Raw genomic sequence first — 26,245 nt, 5'->3', positions numbered from 1 at the left:
TGTTTTATTAAAACCTTTCTTATCAAGGCTGTCTATTGTTTAAATTATTTGATATCGTTATAATTAATTCTGTGTAATTATTGATTAGTTGGCATGATACATTTTAAAGTAAGATACAAATTAAAGAAAAATATTTGGTATTAATATGAGCATAAGAAAATCAAAATAATTGTTTCAAAAACTAGAGCGCATGTTGGATAGATTAATTTATAAAAGGTTTTTTGTATTGTTGTACATAATTCACACATGTTATCTCTAAATACTTAAATATCTTCTTTACTTTTCATTGTTATCAATCAAACTCGATTTTGAAAATAAATTGATTGTTTCGAAGTGTTATAGGTATTCATTAACTATGCTCAAAATACAAAAAATCTAACTATTCACTTTTAATTTTTAACTGGAATATCTAAATATACCAATCAACAAAATATTACAAGTGCGGGACGTTTCTTTTTATTTTTTGGGTTGTGAGTGCGGTTCAATTTTGTTTGTAAAAATTGTAGTTGGCCCGTTACAGTAAATTCTCATCCTATTTGATGTGTTTGCGTTATGTGGTATCTACAGTCTATAGAGATATGTGTAATTTAAAAAATAGAACTTGTATTAACCATTTATTTAATTATACATGTTATTTTGGTTTGTTTTATTTCTTTGTCATATTGTTTTTTTTTTAATATATGATATATAATATGTATTTGTATAACCATATTTATTTAAATTATGTTTAAATACTTAAAATATTTATGAAAAACCACATGTATTTAAATAATTAGTTAAAAAATATTCAAAAAATTAATAATACAAATATGTTATAGAAAAATTAAAATATTCGAAAAATATTTTTCTGTTGTATCATATTGTTTATTATGAAATTTTTTATTTAATATATATATATATACATATTTGAATGTTTAATTAAAATTATTTAACTATAATGTATATCCCGCACCGCTTTTTGTTTTTTACCAATCAAATATTATTTCGTACCGCTTATTTACAAAAACCGCATTTGTTCTGCATACCGCACGTACCGCAGTTGAACCGTACCCCACTGTCATACCGCTTTCTCCGCACAACAAAAACCGCGGTTACCATTCGGACCCATAATAGTTGTCGTTTTAGGTTTTCGATGCAAATGTTTTGTAAAAATTCCAGTTTTATCCCTACTGTTTTAATGTTTCGGTCAATAATCTTTTTTATAAAATATATTAATAAAGGACAAAACAGAAAATTTAATGTTTTTTTTAATATATGTGAGAAAACCTTAAACGATAACTAAAACAAAACGGAGAGTAGTTAATACAAAAATATCCACACTATTATATTGGTCGTTTGGACATTATCCAAAAGCTAGATTTAACACAAAAGTCGCAAGTACCCATAATAAACCTGGGGGCAAATTGGAATTTTCGTACAACGATAATCAGACTCCACTTATCCACTTTTTCAATTATCACAAAAAAGAAGAATAATAAATTAATATTTATTCTGTTCTTCTTCATCTCATAGAATTTTAGATCTCTCTCTCTCTCTCTCTGCACTTTCTTCTACACAGAGAGAAATAAACTTAGCCCCTTGGTCTGCTTCGTGAGATTCAGATCCTTTAAAGAAACTTGTTTAGCTCAGAAGAATCATTTTCGGGTTTTGAAGCATAAAGGCTTCTCTCGACTTTCAAAAAACTGTCTCCTTTTTCTTTTTGCTATTTCAAGCAGAGATTGATCGAAGAAGATAAAAATCTCGTCTTTCTTCATTCTCAGTGATTGATTCTCAAATTACCCATCATCTTACTTCTTCTGATTCCTCAAATCTCGATTAGGTATTCGTTGTTCCACACCAGAAACTACCCTGATTTGTTTCATTCTCTCTTCTATTCGATTCTGGATTTAGGGATTTGGATATTGAGCTCTGGGTTTTGACATTGCCGTTGGAACTAAAATTCTTGGTTATATATTCGATTTTTCAGTCTTTGCATTTCTTTGATTCAAAGCTTACTAAGTTCGGTTTTTGGAAGAGATTCCATTTGGTCTTCGTAAGCGTGTTTTGGATGCCCTGTAGCTGAAGATGCAGCCTGATCAGCGCAAAAAGGTCCAATTTTTCTATCTCTTATGTGTCAAATTTGCTTAATAGAGAGATATATGAGATCCGATTAGCTTACTTAGGATCTGTCACAATCCTTGTACACTATCACTGCCTTTTTTAGTTGAAGTCCTAATCTCTCTCTCTTTCTCTTGAAGCTTTTGATTGACAATAGATTTTTCTTTATATTCAGTCATCAGTTGAGGTAGATTTCTTCACAGAATACGGTGAAGGAAGCAGATACAGAATAGAGGAAGTTATTGGTAAAGGAAGCTATGGAGTTGTCTGTTCTGCTTACGATACACATACCGGAGAGAAAGTTGCGATTAAGAAAATCAATGATATTTTCGAGCATGTTTCGGATGCAACTCGCATTCTCCGTGAGATCAAACTTCTCAGACTCTTACGCCATCCAGACATTGTTGAGATCAAACACATCTTGTTGCCGCCTTCAAGAAGAGAGTTTAAAGACATTTACGTGGTTTTTGAGCTCATGGAATCTGATTTGCATCAGGTTATTAAGGCAAATGATGATTTGACTCGTGAGCATTACCAGTTTTTTCTCTATCAGCTTCTCCGTGGCCTCAAGTATATACACACAGGTTAGGCTAGCAAGCTATAAAATTTCATAGATTAGCATAAGTTTTTGATCATCTTTCTCAAGATTCTTTTTTTCTCTTCCTTTCAGCTAATGTCTTTCATCGGGATCTAAAACCAAAAAACATATTGGCAAATGCTGATTGCAAACTCAAGATCTGTGATTTTGGACTTGCAAGAGTCGCATTCAATGATACACCAACCGCGATATTCTGGACTGTGAGTAATTTAAATGCCTATTCTTTACAAGAGTACTCTTTTTGGTATGAAACCAATTTTTATTCCTACTGCTTTCTGATCACAGGATTATGTAGCTACTCGATGGTACAGGGCTCCAGAACTGTGTGGATCATTTTTCTCAAAGGTGACCATGATTTTGCATACATCATTTCATCAAAATTTTCAAATCCTTCATAGGGAATAGTAGTCAGTAGTCACTATAGCGTTGTGGTAACATTTTTTTTTTTTATCTATGCTTCTGTTCAGTATACACCAGCAATAGATATATGGAGCATCGGGTGCATTTTTGCAGAGCTCTTAACAGGGAAACCTCTTTTCCCCGGGAAAAATGTGGTCCATCAATTGGATCTGATGACGGATATGTTGGGAACTCCATCTGCTGAAGCCATCGGAAGGGTATGTGTCCCTTTCCACAATGCTTAACATAGCTGCATTGTTTCTTTTTGTGGCTGAATTGCTTGTTCTGAATGTGACAGGTGAGGAACGAGAAAGCTCGAAGATACTTAAGCAGCATGAGGAAGAAGAAGCCTATTCCTTTTTCACATAAGTTCCCACATGCTGATCCTCTTGCTCTTCGTCTTCTAGAAAAGATGTTGTCTTTTGAACCCAAGGACCGGCCTACAGCTGAAGAGGTGGTTCACACATTTCGTTCTTCACACTCCTTATGTTGTAACTTTGGTTATAGTTTACTAAATTATTTGGTTTTATGTGTTACCTCAGGCGCTTGCAGATGTATACTTCATGGGTTTAGCTAAGGTTGAAAGAGAGCCCTCTGCTCAACCTGTCACCAAGTTAGAATTTGAGTTTGAAAGGCGGAGGATCACAAAAGAAGACGTGCGAGAGCTCATATACAGAGAGTCTCTGGAGTACCACCCAAAGATGCTGAAAGAATACTTGGATGGATCAGAGCCAACTAACTTTATGTACCCGAGGTACCGTCCTGAGCTGACCTGCTTCATACTATACTCCTGTGTATTATCCATGTTGTTTTGGTTATGTATTATTCATTCTGCAGTGCGGTGGAACATTTCAAGAAACAGTTTGCTTACCTCGAGGAACACTACAAGAATGGTACTTCTCATAATCCCCCTGAGAGGCAACAGCACGCATCATTACCAAGGTATGCTTTGCTTTACTTTAAAATTTTGATAATTTGGAATTCTTTCGAAACAGCGCAACAAATTCTCTCTTTTTTTAATGCTTTTCAGGGCTTGTGTATTGTACTCTGATAACAATCATCCAGTGGCACAACAGAGTTCAGCTGAAGTCACTGATGGACTCTCCAAGTGTAGCATCAGAGACGAGAGACCTCGGGGTGCAGACAGGAATGCCCAGATGCCAATGTCGAGAATTCCTATTAACGCCCCTCAAACGATCCAAGGTCTCTCACCCTCTCTGTATAAAATGTTATGATGCAGAATAACTCTGTTTCCTGAACATTTATAATGTTGTAATGAAGCAGGTGCTGCAGTAGCTAGGCCTGGAAAAGTAGTTGGATCAGTGTTACGCTATAACTGCGGCGCAGCCACAGGCGTTGAAGCTCTTGAACAACAACAGAGAAGGATGGTCAGAAATCCAGCTGCTGCGTCTCAATACCCAAAGAGGACTCATCCTTGCAAAAGCAACAGAGGAGATGAAGATTGCGCCACCGCCGCCGAAGGTCCAAGCAGATTGAAGCCAAACACTCAGTATATACCACAAAAAGTGGCTGCAGCACAAGATACTGCAATGAGTCGCTGGTATTAAACATGATGTTTTGGTTCTAGTTTTAGCTTTACCACTTCACGTCTCAGGGAGAGCTAAAGAGTAGCCCTTTGAATCATCCATCGTGTTATCAAGAGCCGAAACATGAAGAGAGTAAGACATGGCTGAAGAGCGAAATGAGAGAGACATGGGTAGAAAGATAAAGAAGAGTCTTCTTACAGATCATGTCATGTAATTTGTCTTCATATCTTTATGTTCTTAAAAACAAGCTTTGTTTGTCTACGTTGTAACACTTATATTGCCTACAGTTCTTAAATCCTATGAACTCAATCTGATAAACAGCAAGAATAATCCCTCAATTTCATTGGATCTTTGATTTGTGAAAAAAACGCATTGAAAATAATTCATTGTACTTGCTAGATCCGATTAGATCAGCCATTATCCATAACAGAGATTATACAATGCACAAATCTTTCTTCTCTCTCCCATTCAGTGCAACCGGGGCTTCACTCGTCTACCACTCGCATCACAACCGTCGGCAAATATTTCTTTCCGATGTCCAGATGCTATAACAGAGTGTTCACTCAGCCTCGCCACATACTCCAATAGCTCCGTTAGTAAAGATGGGCAACTCTCTTTCAGATAATCAAACCCATCTGTTTGCATCACATCTGATCATAACATAAGGAAAGAAAAAACAAACACTAGTCTCATTATGTGTGAACAGACAGTTGACTCACATCGATTTTACAGCAAAAGGAATGATGATCTTTTTGTTTACCTTTCAGGTTCTCTGGCAGTGCCACAAATTTGAGACAAACTGCTTTTAGCTGGAAACAATGATGCTGCTCTGCTAGTGCCAAGGTAGTTGCAACCGTGTTTACGGCGACCCCTTCACAGAGTTTTGACTCACAGATAGCTTTAAGCCGCTCAAGAGCATAACGGTCTGCCGCTGCAAGCAGATGCTGAGCCACAAGAGTAGACGCCAATGTAGAGTCCGTGCCCATTAACTCTTGCATATCAGGCAATTCGTCCCAGTAGATAAAATGGAGCAATACCTGCAAAACAGCAATAAAACAACATAGAAAAAGGGTTTGTGTCAGGTTACACATCCAGGTCAAAACTACCAGGAGTGAGGATCTGAGCCCGAACTCATAATCCTAAAAGCAACAATGGGAAACGGAGAAATTCATACTTTTACATCATAGAACATGAAGTTTCTACAGTCAAATACCCATGAAATTTTAAACTCTAAACCCTCAAGCCAACCTCTAATATGCTGAAGACACAATTTATCATCTAGTTGACTCACATAAATACGTCTAAGAGGAAAAGGAATGAAGAAGCATAAACACATAGATATGTCCATGTATTAGGTACATAGAAAACAAGAAGAGAAGCAGAAAGAAAAAACCTTATCCCGGGTGAGTAAACTCGAGAACAGGAGTAGCGCCCGAGGAGATCCCGGATGGTACATCCGTGAATAGACAATCCTGTATGACACCACCATCACTCACCCGAAAAAAAAAAAAAAAAGGCAAGGAACCAAGAAATCTCTCTCTTCCTATAAGACCATGTAAGACCCATTGACTGTAGATAATCTACTTACACATTCCCAAATCTAACAGATGTATTCCCAGAAAGAGGGTTAAAGGGGAGACCTTGAAAATGGGTGCTTCCATGTCTTCTATCGTTATGCATTTCGTATTTCGGTCTCCTAAAGGGCCAAAAAGCTGTGCCTTGAAAACCGGGGAACGCGTCGCAAGAACCAATTTGTGTGCGTTGAATGTTTCTCCATCAAGTTGGAAAATAACATCACAGCCTTTCCCACTTTCCAAAAGATTTCCCAACTGTTGTCCCAAGTTAGAGACTGGCACAGGGATATTGTAATACCTCGGTCCCTCTGTAACTGACTTCACCACACCCACACGGCACCTAACCAAGAGACTATTTTCCTTCAAATAATCCGACGATTCTAGACTGGACCTTCTGAAAAACCGCTTGTATCCCCTAAACCAAGCAACCAACAAACACATTATCAACATTGTAAGCAACCAGAACATACCAATCTATCACAATCCCATATCCAAACATAAAAAAGCGTGAACTACTATAGCAAGCTTGAAACTTTCCATGCATACAGAGAGAGAGAGAGAGAGAGATATTTTACTCACCACATGCTTCCTCGATACTTGAGAGTATATGGTCCGCTCTCGAGTGCTCTACCAAAATGGCTATGAACCTTATGCTTCCCATTACCACTCTGATCCACAAGCGTGAGCTCGAACAAAGCCCTCACATCAGCTCCTTCGCTAGCAAGAGCTATGAACAAAGAAACGTAAGACGAGTTATCCTCCGGACTCTTCCCATCTGGGTAAAAGTAGATTGCCCACGAGTAACCACCGACCATAAACGTATCGGAAGCGACGTATTTGCCAACACCAACACCTTTAGCGAGAGAGTATCCGCAGATCTTGAATTCATGGAAACCATTGACGGTTTCTGTGGTAGACGTCGATACCGTGAGAGATTGGCTAAGCGATTTCGAAGATCCAGAAGAAACCTCCGAGCAAACCCTAGTTGTGCCCATCAACAAGACAAGGATCCCAAAAAAAAAAAGATGAGATCTTTGATTGATTCCCTTCGGACAAAAATCTTACACAGAATCAAAGTCTTGAAATTTGGGAAGAATCCAGGAAAAAATTTCCAGATTCAGAAACGAAATCAGGAATGAGAAACAAAAAAGTTAAGGGCTTTTGAAAGAAATCACAAAGGAAGGAAGATTGGAATCTGGAATCGGAAGGAGAGAGAACGGAGAGTGATAATCGGCAAAAAGTCTCCGGCAGAGATGGAGCGTGTAAGGGAGATCGATGACGTTGGTGGAAACGAAAATGGAAAGAGAAAGAGAGAATGAAAGAAGGAAAGTGATCTTTGTGGTTTTAAACACAAATAGTTAGGGAGAAAGTTGCCAATTATAAAACGTCAAATATAATTTTAATTTAATCATTAATAAAATCTTAATGTGCACGAAATAACATAGGAAAAAATATTTTTTTTTTCCCTATAATTAATTTTTGGAAATTTTCCCACTTCCTCAATTTCGTTTTGAAGTGCTTTCACATCTTTTGGGCCGTCGATTTGAAAAAATATGTTTATTTATTAAATCATATATTCTTTAATCTATTTGTCAATTTTATTGATGTAAGCTAAAGACGAACCACACAATTTACGAAAGTAAAACGTGTTTAGAGTTTTAAACACATTTCAGTTTAAAAGTTAAAACGAGAAAACAAAACCAACAAACTAATGCCTATTTTGACTTTCCTAATAGGACTGGCTTAATAAAAGCCATGATTTTTATTTTTTGTTGCATAAAATTTCTAGCTTTGGCCACTTTGTTGGACAATCGTTGAAAAAGTATATGATTAAACGCTTACATTCTTCACAAGTCAGTATCTCTATACTATTAAAAAGAGAAGTACAAATGTAAATGGATCGGATCAAAATCAGAAAATTGACCCGAAATTCTGAAATCGAATCTTTGAAAATTTTTTGGAATATAAATTCGAATTAATAATGAAAAATCGAACTAAAATCAAATGTTTATGGAAATCAAATAAAATTTTTTTTTTTTTTTTTTTGTCATCTCAAATAAAATTTGATTGTACTTATGGTAACTAATTATAAAATCATATTCCAAACAATATTATACATTAATTACCTATAATATATTTGTTCATATACTTTTGGAACTAATCTCTACTATACTATTAAAAGAGAAGTACAAATGTAAATGGGTTGGGTCAAAATCAGAAAATTGACCCGAAATTCTGAAATCGGATCTTTGAAAATTTTTTGGAATATAAATTCGAATTAATAATGAAAAATCGAACTAAAATCAAATGTTTATGGAAATCAAATAAAATTTGATTGTACTTATGGTAACTAATTATAAAATCATATTCCAAACAATATTATACATTAATTACCTATAATATATTTGTTCATATACTTTTGGAACTAATTCCATAATAATCAACGTTTTCACATTAATTTTGCTTATTTTAGCCAGTTATCATTAATTAAAAGATATCTTACTTGCTTCTAGAGATTTCTAGAAAATTTATCACAACTAACCCATCTATTTTATAAATTAAATAGATTTTTTGTTATTATTTTGGTCATGTAAATTAAATAGATATGAAATATATGTAACTAATTTTAATTTAATTAGATTAAACCGAAATTATGGTATTTTCATACTTATAGATTACCAAAGAAGTTTAATTTTCAAATTATAAAGATTTCTTGAATATGATTTTTAGAATTATTCAACAAGATGATAAATATTTATTAAATTTTGTGAATCATGAAAAATATTAATTATTTTTTAATCATTATATTTCACTTTTCAATCTCTCATCTAACAAATAAGATACATATTCTATTATTCCTATGTCCAAACTCCATTGTGTTGTATGACTAAATAATATTTCCATTAGAGCTGTCAAAACGAGTTGATTCATCCCGTTAAGCCTGTTTTGCAATAGGCAAAATATATTTTGGCATGTAGTTAGTCTGTCCGCACGACCCGCAGGTAGCATATATGAAACACAAACCCGTCGCGCGAATGTATGCTGATTTGCGGGGTTATCCGTGGATTTTGTTTAAATAATTTTAGAGTAACCAAAATTTAAAGAAATAAATAAATTAGAAAAAATTTAGAGATTATAATCTTATATATCATTATATTTATAAATATTATAATTTCATTTATTAAAAGTTTTTTAAACTACCACATGTTGAATAAATTATATTTTTATCAATAAATACTATCATGCGGGTTGATCCGCCAACCCGCGGATGAAAACCGATGACCCACTGCGAATCAATCCATGTGGCCCGCTTATTTGCGGGTTTAATATATTTCCCCAAATCTGCTCAATAGTGAGATGATTTGGGCTCGACCCGCGGTTTTGGACCTATTTTGACTGCTTTAATTCTCATGATTCGTCTAATTTTTGAATTCTAAAACACAAAATTCCATTTTGTAAATCATAATTAATATGATTGGTTTAATTATAAACAATTTAATATTTTCTTTACAATTTGTTATTAGGAATATTTATAAGTACACTACACGATTCGTTCTATTAAAAACATGTACAATATTAAAATCAACGTATGTAAATCAATATTCTCCCGCGGTGGACCGCGGGTCCGATCCTAGTATTATTTAATTAACACAAGTTATTTCTTTTTGTTAAGATATTTCTTAGTATTAATAAGATTGGTATGTTGCGGGAGGAAATTGGTTTTTCATTAGATTCTTGTTTTTAAGATTTTAGGTTCTTTGGTTGTTGTGATTAATCTTTGTTATGCGCTTCTCATCACATGATTGTCTTGTGTTCTAGGTTCATCTTCACTTCTCAAGCTTTTCTAATTTTAACCATCTTCATCATCAGCTAAAACACGAAGAAGAAAAAAGTTCATGCCTCTTAAAAGCAATACATCAAGTTCATGTTTCATCTAAGAGACTAAGACTAATGAACTCTTGTCTCTCTGTCCAAAAAAAAACAAACTTACACACACTTACGTTTGGAACGCATCAAGCAACCATAAGTGATGAACTTACACACACTTACACTTACTTCTTTGTTACAAAAGATGATGATTATGTGGTTGTGAGTGCCAAAGGGAAGCTTCATGATTCTGTTAAGCGTGTGGAATCGATTATTGATGCTGACAAGTCTAAGGTTCATCAGAGAATTGTTAGACTTTGATGGGTCTTTCATTTGTTTTCTCATGAGCTAATGGTTGAAATTACTAAGCATAACAAATTGTTAGACATTCAAAGCCTAAAAGGACACAAAGCAAACAAATTACTACATTTGGTTAAACTAAATAAAAAGGGGATACTTCACATTTTACCAAAAAAATAAAAAAAAAAAAAAAAAAAAGGGGGATGATGATCAATAAGAAATCTATAATAAAAAAAAAAATTTAAAAAAAAAAAAAACTAGAAGCAAAGGTCTCGATTAAACAGGGATGGGTAAATTCTCAAGCCATCCACCACGATTAATGAAGCTAAGATCAGTCAATTGTTGGACGGCAGATCCACTCAGCTTCTTAACCCACTTCACACGTTTTCCTGTATTTGATCCACTTCCGAAGCATCCATGTTCTGCAAAGATCAGCTGTTTTTCGTAGCCCGTTTGGTTCCATTCCCACCATCCTCGAGGAACAACCACATCCGTCAGGTTCGAGTTGTAAAAAATAACTCGAGAGTAAGGCCGCCAGGCTCTGCCCAAGTAGGCCTTGCCGGTTCCATAAACGAGGCAGTTGATGAATACGAATCCATTCGCGTCGTAGGGGTTGTTCCGTCCTTGAGCCGTTATGTAACCCTCTGTCCCGGCCGGTTCTAGCTGCCCACCTAGCACTTGTATCACACAGCTCTACAACCACACAAAATGTGTTTAAATCAACTAGACCCGGTTTTGAGTTCTACAATGAGGCAATGAGCCCATAAAATATGTGAAAAACCAAGGGCTGTTACGGGGTTTATTTAGTTTTAGGTTTTTTTGATAAATGGTTACCAAACCAAAATCAAATCTACAACATTCTTAGCTTGGATTAAATTTTTGATCATATCTTTACTTTCCATAGAAAATTAAATTTCACTTCGATTTTTTTCCTTTTCGGATTTATGAAAACATTCGAATCATAGACGATGTAATAAAATTCTTAGCCATTTTAAAGGCAAATCTTCAAAAGTTTCAGAACTAATTTAGATTTGGTATTAGTATGATGTTATTATAATATATAAAACCAATATCATTTTGTGGAGAATGTAACGGTTCACCTGGTAAATAGATTGGCCGCCCCCCAAGATGAAATCAACCGCGCCTTGGATGGTGCATCGGTGGAAGTAGTGTCGGCCATCAGAGTCCCACAAGGTATCTTGAATTCCAGCAAATCCTACCGAGTAAAAAGCCGACTTATCACCGCCGATAAACGCTGCCACGGCCGGAACTCTAGGGTTCTTGTTCATTTTCCCTTTGCTAGGGAAGTTGTAGGAATTCTATAAAAGATAAAATATGAAAAGAAACCCCTTATATATGTATAATAAAAAGAAGAAATCATCAGAAAAAATGCCAAAATAAATTAAAATCACCGTACGGCGAAAGTGATGCTTTTAACGACGGTGTTATCAGCGAGAGTAGCAAAGGTAGGGCTTTGTGCAAGCGAGTCATGGTCGTCCCATTCTACTCTCGTTAACCTTTTCCCAGCTCCCACGATTACTATGAACGGTTTTTTTTGCGGTATCACTATTTTCTCTCTTTATTTTTACAAGACATGGAGAAAAAACATTACTAAACACTTTCACATAAGTAACTTCCCTAATAGACATATGTAACTTCATTTACAGTCAATTAAATTTTTTGCTACACTGACCTGTAAAGGCCGGCTTTAACGTTGATGAAGAACCAATGAGTATTGTTGATTGGGACCGAATCAATAGCTTTTTGTATGGTCCTGAAATTTCCATGGCCCGATTGATCCACGAACACTTGTCGTTGGTACACTCCGAATGGTTTAGCTTCGATGAGATGAGGTAGACAAAAACAACAAAGAGCGACGAGACCAATGATAATTCGATGAGTTCCCATTATTACAGCTTCTGATTTTGATGAGATGATATCAAAACGTAAGAGTTTATAAGAGAAATAGGGTAAATGAGAGTAGTGTGAGGAAATGGATTATTTAACAAGGTCGTGAGGTTAATGTTTTTTAATCAATTGTAGATATTTTTAATGAAGATTTTATTACTTTATTTTCTTTTGGTTATGTATGGTTTTTGATTGTGTAGTTAAAGTAGAATCTTAATGAAACTGGAAAGTTTAGGTTTGTTTCTAGATTTGGTAATCAAATCTTGGTTTTGTGAGAGAGGTCAGAAACCAAAAAGGAAGTTGTAATCTTTGTGATTGTGGTATCTGTAAAAGTTATAGTGGTCGAGACTTTTTATTCGTTTGGAAATTGTTTCAAAGATTAAAAAAAAAAGATAATAGTGATTTTTTTTTAATAGAAATTACATTATAATTGGTAGGAAACTTGGAATTAATAATACACTAAATAGGTGTCTTAGGTTAAATCTTAGTAGACGACTCTATCCATATTTTAGATATGAGCCTCCATATGTCAAATTGAGCCTCAATAGGTTGGAAGCTAGTTAAGCCCACATTTTGACTCGAGTGTTCACAACTTTGCTGATGTTATTTCTTTCTCTTCAGGCTACATGTAGCAATTCAATTTAATTTATTTAAATATATCAGATGAATACTCGCGTTTATGCGTGGATTTTATTCATATACTTTTTTGTTTTTCCAGCAAATAATTTCATTGATATCAAATCGAAATTACAAAGTCAGACAGAACTTTCGAAAACAAATTATTACATAAGCAGTTATATGCGTCATATAGTGAGAAAAATACACAATAGAAAAGTGAAATTGACGATACTTTCCGTAGATAAGTCTTATTCGCTAATGGATCATTCAATCCATTATTTTCCTTCACCATTTCTGATCTTCCTCTAATGCGAAATGTGTGTGTGAGTAGCATCTCTTTGCTGAACCTCCATAATGCACACCGCATGAGAAAACCCGATGCTTCCGAAAATGATTGTGAAATGTTGACATGATACCTAGGATTCCGTATCAATGTCATTCTGAAATAATTTGACTTCCGTTTCTTATCGATTCGATCCCACGTACTTTTGTTTGTAGCCACCACAATCAAACGATCATATATCCCAGCCATCATTATGCTTTCCTCGCCGTCTTCCCATGGTTTGTTGAAACTATCAAGCCAATATTTGAACATGTTCACGTGTAATCTCCAAATCCCAATCCAACAGTAGCGAAGTGGATGAAGCCATAATCCGCTAGTTGACTTGCTGAGAATGAGAGGCAACCTCTCCAAATTATCATGATCCTGACAACGGGAAGTAACCCACAGTGTATGACTCTTGTTCTTTGTTTCCATTAAGCAGGCTGTGATGATTCTTTCGATCACCAATTTGACTATTTCCTCATCTTCTGCCAATACTCTATTGATGCCGGGATCAAATACCCAAGTGAAACCTCCATACCCTTGGGTAAGAAAGCACCGGAAACAAACCTTCTCCATGGAAGGACATCACGATTCCAACGAATGGACATTACAAGGGAGGGGCGACATTGTAGAGGGGATAAATCTATCATGTCTATCGAAGGTCTTTGGTTGAATTGACCCATAAACCAAAACAACGATAGATCCTGTAAAGAGACCAGATTCTGATTTGGAAACATTTTTTTGTTAATAATATTTAGTTAACTTATATATATATAAACTATGACGGAAATTCAAATTAACCATTAAAAATCATCTAACCAACCCAGGATCGGAGATGCTATTTAACCGCTATTATTAAGACTTATTTTAGTTAGCTTTTTTTTTTCTTCTTAAGACTTTGTTATTAAGATTTAAATCAACCCCAAAAACAAATCATTGTTTACCACATGAGGAGTTGCTTGTTAGAGTTTGACGGCGAGAGAAGAGATTAGACATATTAAGGATTTTGTTCATGTGGTTGTGAATGCGAAAGGGAAGCTTGATGATTCTGTTAAGCGTGTGGAATCTATTATTGATGCTGACAAGTCTAAGGTTCATCAGAGAATTGTTAGAATTTGATGGTTTTTCATTTGTTTTCTCAGGTACTTATTACTTTAAAGCAATTCCCATTTTCTCAGTTTTGAAACTTGAATTTGGAATGTCCAATGTGATATTGAAACTCTCTTTTATATGATGAAGATATCTAAGATTAGATCATTAGAATGAGGAACACAGAATTTATAAAGTTTCTCTCTTGATACAACAAGAGATTCACACACTAACTCTCTCTGCTTAAGGACTTCTACTTATGTTTTTGGTAGATTACTCTTGAACTTTATAATTTATTAAGTGCTCAAATAACTTTCTCCTCTCGTATCTCTTGAGACTTGAGAGGGTTTTGAAATCTGTTGCTTTGAATGTTAAATCTCTGTTTTTCTGACTACTCCCTATGTAGGATAGGATCTCTAAGTGAGAACCAACTACGCCTAAATTCGCAACATTAGCGCTTAAACTCAATATAAGCCTACCTAACCAAAATGATACCAAAATCTTCATTAGTTTTCTCATTATCCTTATGTAATTGTATTCGCGACAAAGACGATGGATCCGATTTCGGTTTCATGTAATTTTATCAAAGCCAAGTTTTGTTGTAAGATTCTGTACATTCGTAATGGAGAGTGGAAATTTTTGTATTACAAGGATTTGTAAGAGCCAAACTTGATGTGATTTTGTTTAGTACATTGGTTTATTGCTTTAAGAGATTACCAAATTTAGTTGTCTTTAATGGAAGTTATGTTTGTGTGTTTTCTACAAAGGGGGGATTAAGTAGGTCCCAAAGAGGATCCCTTTTGAGACTTTAGCTTCACACAAGAAGACTTCTGCTGGAACACATATGCTTGCAAGTCATCATAACTCTTTCTGAGTTATTGACTCACTAATTATTTTTTATTTATAAGTACAATCTAGATTTCATTACATTTGCTTACGTCAACTTTTCTAGTACCAATAATAATTCGTTACTTATCTAAAACATTAGTACAAATTTTTTTTGTCAAAGAACAATTAGTACAAATCTTCCACGGTTCCACCATTCAAACTTGAAACCCGAAAGCTAACGATCCAAGAGCTACTCAATTGCTAGACTAATAAGTTATTTGGCCACGTTATATTTTTATTGTTTTTTTCGGTTACATTTTACTAAATATGTTTACATTAAAAGAACATTAAAAGAAACAATATATTATTGCTTTACCAAACATTTTTCTAGAAATTCTAGACGCAAATACAAAGCAAAACAGATTATTTTTACTTGTACTCGTAAATATGAACAATCCCCACGGCTTTTCTTAACACAAAGGCGGCAATAAATCATACTACAATTAGTGATATAAGGACAATAACTGATCATATTAGATTCTAAAAATAGTAACTGACTTTTGCTTTTCTGCCTAAAACATTCAGTTTGTTTTTAATGGATGGTAAAAAAAGTCAGGGCTGCTTTGATAAAGATAAGCAACGTGTAATCATCATAAATAAATATTTTACCTTTTTAGTTTTACTATAATAACTAATAAGAAAAGAAAAACTAAACTAAAAACACATAAAGAAAAAAACGAAAAGCAATTGACCTTTTTTAAGGTATATATATAAAAAAAAAAAGATAAAGAAGAAGGTTGTAACATGTCACAAAAGTAGTGTTTTTTTGTTATAAAATGTAATTTTTGGTCATAAAATTGCTTGAAGAAGCATACATGATATACAACAATAATCTTGAAGTTACACTTTCTTGCACATTTCCTCTTGCGTTATTAGCTTATTTGCAGACTTTTTCTCTACTCTTTTGCCAATTTTTTGCTTCTCTCCTCTCGTTTCTCTATCTCTCTCTATATATATACGCACATCAATATGTTTATATGAAGAATGTAAACTCACGCTTTACTCGTTTTCTCTGCATCATCAACAACTCCTCAAGTCATTACGCACTATTCAAAAACGAGAAAGAAACAAACAAAAAAGTGAAAAGTTTTCGATTGCGATTTGAGTCGGAAACGAGTGAACACAACGAAAGGTTTATAATGGATTCAAGAAAGTTCGAAGAAGACGAAGATCGAAGCATTCGTTTGCAGGTTTTTATGACATAAATTTCTTACTTTGTCTTTACACTGTTTTTCAGTTTAGATTTTCTTAAAAACCTTTAATTAATGCTTCTACATTTTCACTTAATATTGTCCTCTTCATATTTCTTAACATTAAAATCAATAATATCTCAATTTAAAGTGCCCATCAAATACTTGTAAACTTTTTCAGTTTGTTTAATTAATGTAGTAGTAATTTCAACTATTTAATTTGCTAAAAATTATTTGTCTTTTGTATAGGTCTCTGAGCTTCAAAAATTGGAGGAAGCTAGAGGTTCAAACGACACCGTTTTCGATCTAAGAAGCAGCATTGAGAAAGTCGACAGCGGCGAAACCGCAGACGCAGCTTCTGTTTCCTCCGCGACCGCGTTTCGTAGAAAATCAACAGTCCCAGCTCCGGAGAAGAAGCTAACGCTATTCGCTCTCCAACTCGCGATTCTTGAGAAAACCGCCACCGGAATCGGAACCCTAGGGTTTATCTGGGCCACAGTGGTTCTTCTCGGCGGCTTCGCGATCACACTCGACGGTTCCGATTTCTGGTTTATCACCATCATTCTCCTAATCGAAGGTGCTCGAATCTTCAGCAGAAGTCACGAGCTCGAGTGGCAACACCAAGCCACGTGGACCGTCGCCGGCGTCGGAATCAGTAGCTTTCGCGCTCTCCGATCAAGTTCAGCCTCGCTTCTCAAGAATCTAAAACGAATCAGGTTCAATTTTGCATAAATCGAGCTGGATTCGATCAGATTTAGGGTTAACATTTGATTAACGATCGTTTGTGTTTCTCTACAGTGCTTCAATCTTCAAGCCACGATCGAGGGAAGCGACGGCAAGAGACTGTGTCGTTCCGGAGACGACGTTAGAGACATGGAAGAACTCAGACGTACCTCTTCTTCCATACGCGAGATGGTTCTTTATCTCCAGTACAGTGAGTCGTCTTCTTTACTGGCTCCAACTTCTATCTGCAACGGCTTGTGTTGCTCTGTCTTCTTACAAGCTTGTCAGGCATAACTATGGAGATGTTCATAAAGGAGATACGGATAAGAGGAATAGACAGTCTGCTCTCAATATATTCTACTCGCTCGCCTTTGCGGAGGCATTGTTGTTTCTTGTGGAGAAAGTTTACTGGGAGTGGCAAGTCAGTGTTTGTAATTTGCTTGAGAATGTGACTAGAGAGTGTGAGTTTGGGGTTACTGGTTTGGTTTCTATCAAGAGGTTTTTCTATGATTCGTATTCGAAATGTGTCAATGGGAGTATATTTGATGGTCTGAAGATGGATATAGTGAGCTTTGGTATGGAGCTCTTGAACTCGAACTCTTCTGATGAACAGCTTATTGGAGTGAGGATTCTTAGGCAGTTTGCAGTGACTGAACGGTACTCGGAGGATACACTTGAGAAGATCGGAATCAACTTTCCTGTTATTGAAAGGTTTGGTTTTTTACTAATGGAAATATTAGATTTTACAGAGAAATGAGTTGAGGAAGTTTTTTAATTGTTGCTAACTTTTTGTTTCACTAGGTTGGTGGAGATGTTGAACTGGAAAGATCTGCAAGAGGAAGAGATTAGGAGATCAGCCGCTGAGATACTATCGAAACTAGCTGGCAAAAAGCAGAACTCTTTAAGAGTCGCTGGGATTTCTGGTGCAATGGAATCGATTTCATCGTTATTAGAGAACACTAGATCATCAGGTGAAGCTCCTGATGAGATTGGAGAGAAAAAAGTGTTCCATGACCATAATCTACACTACGATTTCTGGAGATTCAACAATTTGGGCCTTCTAATTCTGAAGAAATTAGCCAAAGATCATGACAACTGTGGAAAACTCGGCAACACGAGGGGTCTTCTCCCGAAGATAATTGATTTCACACACGCAGATGAAAATCTGTTGAGGGATGAGAACGCAGACATCGCGAGGTCATGTGTTCTGACACTGAAACGGTCACTTCAGCTTGTGAAAATGTTAGCCAGCACAACAGGGAACACAGGGAAGTGCCTCCGGAGAGAGATCTCTGAGATTGTATTCACAGTTAGCAACGTGAGGGATGTACTGAGACACGGGGCGAGATACCCAAAGCTGCAGAAGCTCGGGATCGGGATATTGACCAACCTTGCGCTTGAGGCCGAAGCTCGGGAGAGAATTGGCGGAACTGGTGGTGTTCTGAAAGAGTTGTTCAACATTTTCTTTAAACGGGAAACACACGGGGATGAGGGGAATGAAGGATGTGTGAGGATCGCTGCAGGAGAAGCGATAGCGATGCTTGTGTTGGAGAGCAAGAGCAATTGCCTCCATGTTCTTAGGCTTGGGGTTATTGGAAGACTCGTGGAAGCACTTGAAGTTCCTCCGATCCGTGTGAACGCTGCAAGAGTGTTGAGAAACTTGTGCTTGTACTCCGGGGATGAATGCTTTCATGACCTGAAGTTCGTTAAAGCAGCAGCACCAACAGTTAGTATTCTGATATACAATTTCGATTGGAAAACTTACGGACAACTCGAATCTACTAATCTAGTATAACTATATTGAGTAACAAGTCCGGAAACTTATTTTCATTTTGTTGCAGGTCTTGAAGTCAATAACATCAGAAGACAACAAATTACAGGAAGTGATGGTGGGATTAGCAGCCCAAGTGTTTAGATTCATGAGTTCAAAAGAATCGAGCTATGTTTTCTTGGATTCAGGCATCAAGAGACGAGAACTGGCAAACTCGTTGGTCTCAATTCTGAAAAAGAACGACAAGCCCGCGATTAAGGTTCCAAGAATCAGGAGGTTTGTAATTGAGCTGGCGATTTGGATGATGGAAGATGATTTGGAGGATAATGTAGCATTGTTTAGAGAGATGGGTCTAGAGAAAGAGCTTGAGAAGGTTCTAGAAACTACGGCTGAGCTCGAGAACTTTGATGTTTTCTCCGGTACTGTTGGACTAAGCCGTCATAGCAGAACTGTGCATTCGCTAGCCGAGCTAGCCTTGGAAATTCTTAGAGGATAAATGAACCATACACCTCATCCTGCAAGATATCTTCAAAGCTCTGCATTAGAGCTGCAAATATGACTCAATTGTTTTGTAAGAAGAATGAATAAACAATGTACAAATGTGATGGTTATTGAATATATTCTTTAATTTATTGGTTTCAAGTAGAGCAAGCTTTTTTTCTCTGCCTCTCTGTTTTCCGGGAAAAGTTCCAACCTGACAGATTTTCCCGGGAAAAGGGTTTATAATATTAATATTTTTTTTTTTTTTCTCAGTCTCTATCTCTAACTATTCTTTTCTTCTTCTTCTGCGCAAAAGACAGCAAATAAACAAAACGAAAATTGAAGCTTAGGATTTGATTCTTTGTCCAAAGTTAAGGACAAAGTAAAGAATTGAAAAATGAAAACATTGCTTTTAGCTGAAGAAACATCTATTCCTATGAACTGGATAAATATAAATTACAAACATGACAAACACAGAGATCTTGTGATTATCCCAAGACAGAACCAGAGTAAAAGACCTGTCTGGTTTATTTAAGAAGTCTTTATATTTTTTTTGTCGGAAAATCTTATAGACATGGCTTCAGGAGGATCAAAGTCGGCAGCTTTCATGCTTCTGATGCTGAATCTTGGTCTTTATTTCGTCGTCACTGTCATCGCTTCATGGGCTGTTAATCACGGCATCGAGAGAACTCACGAGTCCGGTAATTAACACCTTAATTAACAAGATTAACACTTCTTAAATTATAATAATAAATCAATGTTTTAGAATCGAAAATGTCATCAATCTTTTTTGTGGTTTTTTGCAGCGTCGACACTGTCACTTCCGGCGAAGATCTTCCCGATATACTTCCCAGTGGGGAACATGGCGACTGGTTTTTTCGTAATATTCACGTTGATCGCCGGCGTCGTCGGAATGGCCACATCACTCACCGGAATCCTCAACGTTCTTCAGTGGGACTCTCCGAATCTCCACTCCGCCGCGGCTTCCTCTCTCATCTCCTGGTCTCTCACTCTCCTCGCCATGGGGTAAACAAAACTCACCATCCGGTTTATATTTTAAATCAAACCGGGTTTTTATCCGGTTCAATTTCTTTTCACTCTTCTAAGACCAAATCTAAACCGATATGATGTTGGTACAGATTGGCCTGCAAGGAGATCAACATTGGCTGGACCGAAGCCAATCTAGTGAGCTTTTTACTCTCTGTTTTTAAATTAAATTCTAACAAAATGAATTTGTAATATGTTTTTTGTGTTTTATTTTGTTGATACTTAGTTTTTCTGTTTTGTTGATTCTTTTTTGCAGAGAACTCTTGAAGTTCTGACAATAATTGTGAGTGCTACTCAGTTGGTGTGCACCGGAGCTATTCACGCTGGAGTCGGAGAAACAGTCGCCGCCGGTGAAAGGCCTCATCTTGGGAGAGTTTGAGTTTCAAGATTCTTCTTAAAAGCGGTTTTTCATTTGCTTAAGATCGTGTAATTTGTGTGCTGTGTCTTGCGTGTGTGTTTATTCTTTTGTTTTGTACTGTTTGATTATTATGATCATGTAAAATGATTAGTTGATGTGACGAAAAAAAAAAAAAAGAGACTGATAATAATATTACACATTACATTCTTTGCTGTCGCATCAAACGATTTGATTCTCTAAACATGCATGATCTGCATCTTCTCCGCCCATTCCCAAAAAAAAAAAAAAAAAAAAATCCTAATTCTGATCTGTTCTCACTTTCTCAGATCTTTTGGAACAACATAAACAAACACACAAGAGAACAAACATGCCACCGGAAGCGTCGTCACTACAATGATGATTATCATTAGGAACCACAAAACTCCCACCTCCACTACCACCACCACCTCTTGCAGCGACAATGATATCAAAACGGTTAAGACGGCGACCAAGACTTCATCTTCTTCAAGGGTAAAGCAAAAACACCTACAGCAACGATAACAACCTCTTAAATCTTCCATTTCTCACACAGGAAACTTCAACCTGTACAGACTTCAACAACTTTCAGACATGACACGGATGATCTTTAATTTCAGACATCAATGAAGATAATTGGTCTTACATGGTCAAGCCGAGTTCATCACCTCTGCCAACAAAGTTTCTTACCACCCTCACGCATGATTTCATAAGCAAGCTTATACTTCTCCAGAGACGATGTCCCAAACTCTATGTACTTAGAAGCAGCTTCCCTCAAACTCCAAACCATCAAGGCCTTAAGATCCTGAGCACTCACGCCTGATTCCATATCACGCACAAACCCAAACTCTGCGTTCTTGGTCCATCGGTGCAGTATATATCGAGATGGGAGCTCTCTTATGTCCAGCAGATTAAACACTTTTAAGATATGTCGACACAGAAGTCCTTCGTGCTCAAACAGTTGACAGCTGCAACTCGAATTGAGATTCGACGCACTGAAAGTCACGGCATGTTTCTCACTCTCGTTCCCGCATTTCCTCACCAGGAATCTACTGACTGCTCCTTCTTCATAAGTCTTTAAACAGAGGTAATTGTACGATTGGACGAGTTCATTCTGGAAGATTCTGAAGACAGTTAGCGTGTAGAGTCTTCTGCATTGTTCTTCCACGGGTTCTTTTGTCTGCAGAAACGGCTGCAAGTTGTAAGAATTGAAATCCTCCTTTCTTTCCTCTTCCCGTCTCTGCTCGAGTGCTTGTTCATATCGGGAAATGAATTCTCTGAGAGGCGTTAGAGCGTCAAGTGAAGCACCAAAGAAGGGCTCGATGGTTCCGTTTATTGGGATTCCAGCGAAGAAACTTGCTCTTAGATACGCGGGAACCCAATTCTCACGTTGTTCGTAGATTTCTCTGAGCCAAACATCGTCTCTAAGACCGTATTTGTTGATGAGAGCGTTCCAAACTGAGTCAAACTCGACTGTTGTCTGAGTCTGGTATATACATTTCTCATATTCATACTTAAATTCGCTTGGGAACGGTATGAGATTTTCCCGCTCTTTTTCCCTAATTTGCCAAGCTGAGTACCGATGATGTGCCCCGGGAAAGACTTGGACTAAAGCTTGCTGGATAGGCAAATCTTGATCAGCTACAATGGATCTAGGACGACGACCCGACATGGCACGAAGCCATGTCTGGAACAACCATAAGAAAGCCTCTTTAGATTCATCAGCAACCATGGCGCACCCAAGAAGTACGGGTTGCCTGTGATGGTTAAAACCGATGATAGTAGCAAACGGAACAGAGTAGCTTCCTTTTCTATATGAAGTATCGAAAACAACAGAATCACCAAACTGACTGCAAGCAAATCTTGCTCGGCTATCCGCCCAGAAAATGCTCATGCAGCTTCCATTATTGACATCCAATTCGACGGCATAAAAGAATCCCATGTCTTCGGTTTGTCGAGACTGAAAATAGTCGAGAAGCAGCGGATACCATTCTTTACCAATTCTATTTTCTCGGGTTTTCTTGATATGGTTGTTGCCGAAATCGTTTAGTTCAATAAGATCAACAGAATCCAATCCTCCTGTCCCATCGTCTGGTATCTTTTTCATACCAGCGTCATTCTTCTTCCCTGGTTCGAGGTCATGATTATGATCTTTATTGAGACGGTCGACAATCCAACCACCAGAGTCTTGTCTTTTGATCCTCATGTAAGCTCCACAACCCATTCTTGAAGGATGCTGAAACCCTTCTCTTGAACAAACAAACCGTCTTGATGTGATCGAACCGTCAACTTTGGATCGAAACAACTGACCTATACGAACTCTAAACCCAACAACTTCCGCATATGCCTGATAAAACTGGCACGCTTCATTAGCTGAACCAAACTCCAACCCTGCATACGGCTCAGTACCAGTAACCGCCTTAGGCTGCTGCGTTTGATGATGATCATCACTCACTTCTCCTTCACCACCACCTTTAAATCGTTTGAAACCACCCGGGCAGGACCGTGTTTCTCTATCAGACTCATCAACAACTTTCATCTTTGGTCTATGTGGATTAACAGTAACACCTAGCTTTGTAGGAGCTGGAGCTCTCGAAGGTCGCGGAGTCGTTTCCTCAACACTACCTTCACCTCCAAGCTCATGGTTATGCTCTTTCTGGATTTGGTCAAGAACCCATTTCCCCGTATCCCGTCTCTGCACACGGATAAACGCAGTACATCCAGTTCTCGAATTCAGCTGAAAACCTTCTTTTGAACAAACAAACCTCCTCGACGAAACCGTACCATCAGTTCTTGATCTATACAACTGACCAGTCCTAACCTTAAACCCCGTCCGAGCAGCATAAGCGTTGTAGAACTCACGAGCTTCCTCTGCAGTATCGAATTCTAGACCCACATAAGGTTCAACACCTGAACCTCCTTCTTCATCTTCACTTATACCATTGTTGTGATGCAAAATCCGTACAGGATATGCTTTAGCAACCATGTTGTTGAAACTAGTAAGCTCAGTATCTGCACTGCAATTGAAAAAAAACACACACAAAAGAGTGAATCAAAATCCAACCAATTCACAGTAACAAACAATACAATAATCAAAAATTGGAGCTTTATCCAAAACCAGAGAAGATTCGGTATCTAAGTACACTCATCATCTAATTCAGGGGAAATATAGAAACAAAAATAAGCCATAGTTTTTTCTCCCAGAAAATTACCTCTCCATTCTCGTCGAAGCGACCCAAAGACCAACCGAATCGGTAAAGGACGGAGATTGCGAGAAAGCTTGAAACTTTCAGCTATGTGTCGTCGATTGGAATTTACGAAGAAGCTTCATTTCACGACCATCCACATTCTCTTTGCGCGGGAAATTGATGGTTGTAGGAACAAATTAATTAGGGATTTCGGCGAAGACGATAGATAGATAGATAGATACAGATACAGAGAGAGAGAGAGAGAAGAAGAAGACGAAGCAAAAGCAAAGCAAGCCCCTTTTTTTATCCGTCAATTTGACCTTTTTTTTCCTTTTTTTCCTTTTTTTTTGAACTAAGACCAATCTAAAATCGATGTCGTCATAACATTATTGACAAATTATATTTGATGCTGTAATAAACTTATGTTTATTTACTCCAAAGTCCAAACCTTTTTCATCATCTCCTGGAATGACACAGAAATGAAATTGGGGATCAAAGTCTAGGGTTCCGGTGAAAGTATTCGACTTTCTTCTCCCGGAATAACTATCAAACCACCTTTCTTCTACGATTTGAGTCTGGCTCGATTTCGAGTTTGCCCACGAGTTACGAGTTAGCGATACGCCATGAGTAGGGGTCAGTCGTATTTGATCAACTTCTTCAGAAACAGAACTCGACAGAACCCTAATGCCCAGATACGGAGTCTAACTGTCGAGTCTCGTGATAGTGAATCCAAGCCCGATGAGCAAAAATCGGCTGTGAGTTATACGGAGATGGCTAAAACTGTGTCTACGATCATGAGACAGAGACAGAGATGGCAACAAACTCTGGTATCTGATTTTCCCTCGTTCGATTTCGCAGATCCTTTGTTTTTCCGACAACTGTTGAAATCTCAGAACAATGTTATGTTTTCTTTGTGGTTCTTCCGGTGGTTGTGTTCCAATTATGATTACACACCTGATTCTGTTTCTTTAAATCTTCTGTTTGGTGCTCTTTTGGATGGAAAAGCCGTGAAAGCTGCGAAAAGTTTCCTTGATACCACTGGTTTTAAACCTGAGCCCACTTTATTAGAGCAATACGTGAAGTGTCTTAGTGAAGAAGGGTTGGTAGAGGAAGCTATTGAAGTGTATAATGTACTGAAAGAGATGGGAATTAGTTCTTCGGTTGTGACTTGCAATTCTGTTTTATTAGGTTGCTTGAAAGCGAGGAAACTCGATCGGTTTTGGGAACTTCATAAGGAAATGATAGAATCTGAGTTTGATTTAGAGAGAATTCGGTGTTTGATTCAAGCTTTGTGTGATGGTGGGGAGGTTTCAGAAGGCTATGAGCTTTTGAAGCAGGGATTGAAACAAGGGCTTGATCCAGGACATGATGTGTATGCCAAACTGATATCTGGATTCTGTGAGATTGAGAACTATGCTTGTATATCGGAGATTCTTCATACGATGATAGCGTGGAACCATTTCCCGAGTATATATACATACCAGAGGATTATAAAGGGGTTGTGTATGAATAAGAAGGAGCTTGAGGCTTATTGTATATTCAAGAATCTGAAAGAGAAAGGCTATGCACCTGACAGAGTTGTGTATACTACAATGATCCATGGATTCTGCGAGAAGGGATGGTTAGGGAGCGCGAGGAAGCTGTGGTTTGAGATGATAAAAAAAGGGATGCGACCAAACGAGTTCGCTTACAATGTGATGATGCACGGGCATTTTAAAAGAGGCGAAATTTCGCTTGGTGAAGCATTCTACAATGAGATGTTGAGAAATGGCTATGGAGAAACAACGTTAAGCTGCAATACGGTGATAAGGGGTTTATGCTCACATGGAAAATCAGACGAGGCCTTCGAGATTTTCAAGAAAATGTCTGAAACAGGGGTTACACCCAACGCAATCACGTATAATGCTTTGATAAAAGGACTTTGCAAAGAAAACAAGGTTGAGAAAGGCATGAAACTATACAAGGAGCTTAAGGCCTTAGGGCTGAAGCCTTCTGGTGCGGCATATGCTGCACTAGTGAGAAATCTGAAGATGTCTGATTCTGTTGGAACTTCTTTAAATCTAAAGATTGCCTGACAGAAACTAATTTTTGTTGGGAGTCTTGTCTGACTCTAGAACTGTAACATTAGGTTGATTCATATCCACAAAAAGGTCAATTCCCTTTTTTTGCAGATCTTTATTTTTTTGTTTCTCATTTAGGAAATAAAACAAAAATGGTTTCATACTTTCATTGAATGATTTGTTAAGCGGGTAGGTCTTATCCA

At 37.1% G+C, this 26,245-nt stretch overlaps 7 protein-coding genes across 11 annotated transcripts; 4 read left to right on the top strand and 3 right to left on the bottom strand.

Moving 5' to 3' along the window:
- Positions 1-1,511: 1,511 nt before the first annotated feature.
- Positions 1,512-4,965, top strand: LOC9307923 (mitogen-activated protein kinase 16). Its single transcript, XM_021020679.1, has 11 exons — positions 1,512-1,819; positions 1,967-2,088; positions 2,273-2,681; positions 2,768-2,895; positions 2,981-3,040; positions 3,163-3,312; positions 3,393-3,548; positions 3,637-3,848; positions 3,932-4,036; positions 4,125-4,297; positions 4,379-4,965. The coding sequence occupies exons 2-11, from the start codon at positions 2,065-2,067 to the stop codon at positions 4,660-4,662; spliced, it is 1,701 nt and encodes a 566-aa protein (XP_020876338.1). The 5' UTR covers positions 1,512-1,819; positions 1,967-2,064; the 3' UTR covers positions 4,663-4,965.
- LOC9307922 (BTB/POZ and MATH domain-containing protein 1) lies at positions 4,956-7,553 on the bottom strand. 3 transcript variants are annotated; one of them, XM_021020683.1, is made up of 5 exons: positions 6,795-7,552; positions 6,247-6,630; positions 6,035-6,113; positions 5,402-5,678; positions 4,992-5,291 (listed from the first exon to the last, which is right to left on the bottom strand). In XM_021020683.1, exons 1-5 carry the CDS (start codon positions 7,208-7,210, stop codon positions 5,110-5,112), a joined length of 1,338 nt encoding a protein of 445 aa, XP_020876342.1. In that variant the 5' UTR covers positions 7,211-7,552; the 3' UTR covers positions 4,992-5,109. The 3 variants fall into 3 exon arrangements, with proteins under 3 accessions (XP_020876340.1, XP_020876342.1, XP_020876341.1); XM_021020681.1 differs by lacking the exon at positions 6,035-6,113 and having other exon boundaries at positions 4,956-5,291; positions 6,282-6,630; positions 6,795-7,550; XM_021020682.1 differs by lacking the exon at positions 4,992-5,291 and having other exon boundaries at positions 5,585-5,678; positions 6,282-6,630; positions 6,795-7,553.
- Positions 7,554-10,619: 3,066 nt separating this feature from the next.
- LOC9309990 (probable pectinesterase 55) lies at positions 10,620-12,959 on the bottom strand. The gene is made up of 4 exons (XM_002871806.2): positions 12,076-12,959; positions 11,800-11,959; positions 11,483-11,701; positions 10,620-11,075 (listed from the first exon to the last, which is right to left on the bottom strand). The coding sequence occupies exons 1-4, from the start codon at positions 12,288-12,290 to the stop codon at positions 10,659-10,661; spliced, it is 1,011 nt and encodes a 336-aa protein (XP_002871852.1). The 5' UTR covers positions 12,291-12,959; the 3' UTR covers positions 10,620-10,658.
- Positions 12,960-16,099: 3,140 nt separating this feature from the next.
- Positions 16,100-19,539, top strand: LOC9309989. The gene is made up of 5 exons (XM_021022817.1): positions 16,100-16,400; positions 16,650-17,116; positions 17,199-17,834; positions 17,925-18,849; positions 18,965-19,539. Exons 1-5 carry the CDS (start codon positions 16,188-16,190, stop codon positions 19,388-19,390), a joined length of 2,667 nt encoding a protein of 888 aa, XP_020878476.1. The 5' UTR covers positions 16,100-16,187; the 3' UTR covers positions 19,391-19,539.
- A 300-nt stretch (positions 19,540-19,839) lies between these two features.
- Positions 19,840-21,074, top strand: LOC9309988. Its single transcript, XM_002873875.2, has 4 exons — positions 19,840-20,075; positions 20,181-20,400; positions 20,514-20,559; positions 20,678-21,074. Exons 1-4 carry the CDS (start codon positions 19,949-19,951, stop codon positions 20,798-20,800), a joined length of 516 nt encoding a protein of 171 aa, XP_002873921.1. The 5' UTR covers positions 19,840-19,948; the 3' UTR covers positions 20,801-21,074.
- LOC110227123 (protein FAR1-RELATED SEQUENCE 12) lies at positions 20,947-24,282 on the bottom strand. 3 transcript variants are annotated; one of them, XM_021020432.1, is made up of 3 exons: positions 24,007-24,282; positions 21,441-23,811; positions 20,947-21,304 (listed from the first exon to the last, which is right to left on the bottom strand). In XM_021020432.1, the coding sequence occupies exons 1-2, from the start codon at positions 24,012-24,014 to the stop codon at positions 21,459-21,461; spliced, it is 2,361 nt and encodes a 786-aa protein (XP_020876091.1). In that variant the 5' UTR covers positions 24,015-24,282; the 3' UTR covers positions 20,947-21,304; positions 21,441-21,458. The 3 variants fall into 3 exon arrangements, with proteins under 3 accessions (XP_020876091.1, XP_020876093.1, XP_020876092.1); XM_021020434.1 differs by having other exon boundaries at positions 20,948-21,304; positions 21,441-23,806; positions 24,007-24,236; XM_021020433.1 differs by having other exon boundaries at positions 20,961-21,361; positions 24,007-24,236.
- Positions 24,283-24,407: 125 nt separating this feature from the next.
- Positions 24,408-26,152, top strand: LOC9307921 (pentatricopeptide repeat-containing protein At5g18950). The gene has a single exon (XM_002873874.2). It carries the CDS (start codon positions 24,606-24,608, stop codon positions 26,055-26,057), a length of 1,452 nt encoding a protein of 483 aa, XP_002873920.1. The 5' UTR covers positions 24,408-24,605; the 3' UTR covers positions 26,058-26,152.
- Positions 26,153-26,245: the final 93 nt, after the last annotated feature.

This window comes from Arabidopsis lyrata, assembly GCF_000004255.2.
Source record: "Arabidopsis lyrata subsp. lyrata unplaced genomic scaffold ARALYscaffold_6, whole genome shotgun sequence".
NCBI classification, from domain to species: domain Eukaryota; kingdom Viridiplantae; phylum Streptophyta; class Magnoliopsida; order Brassicales; family Brassicaceae; genus Arabidopsis; species Arabidopsis lyrata.
This window is presented reverse-complemented; position numbering and strand designations above follow the sequence as displayed.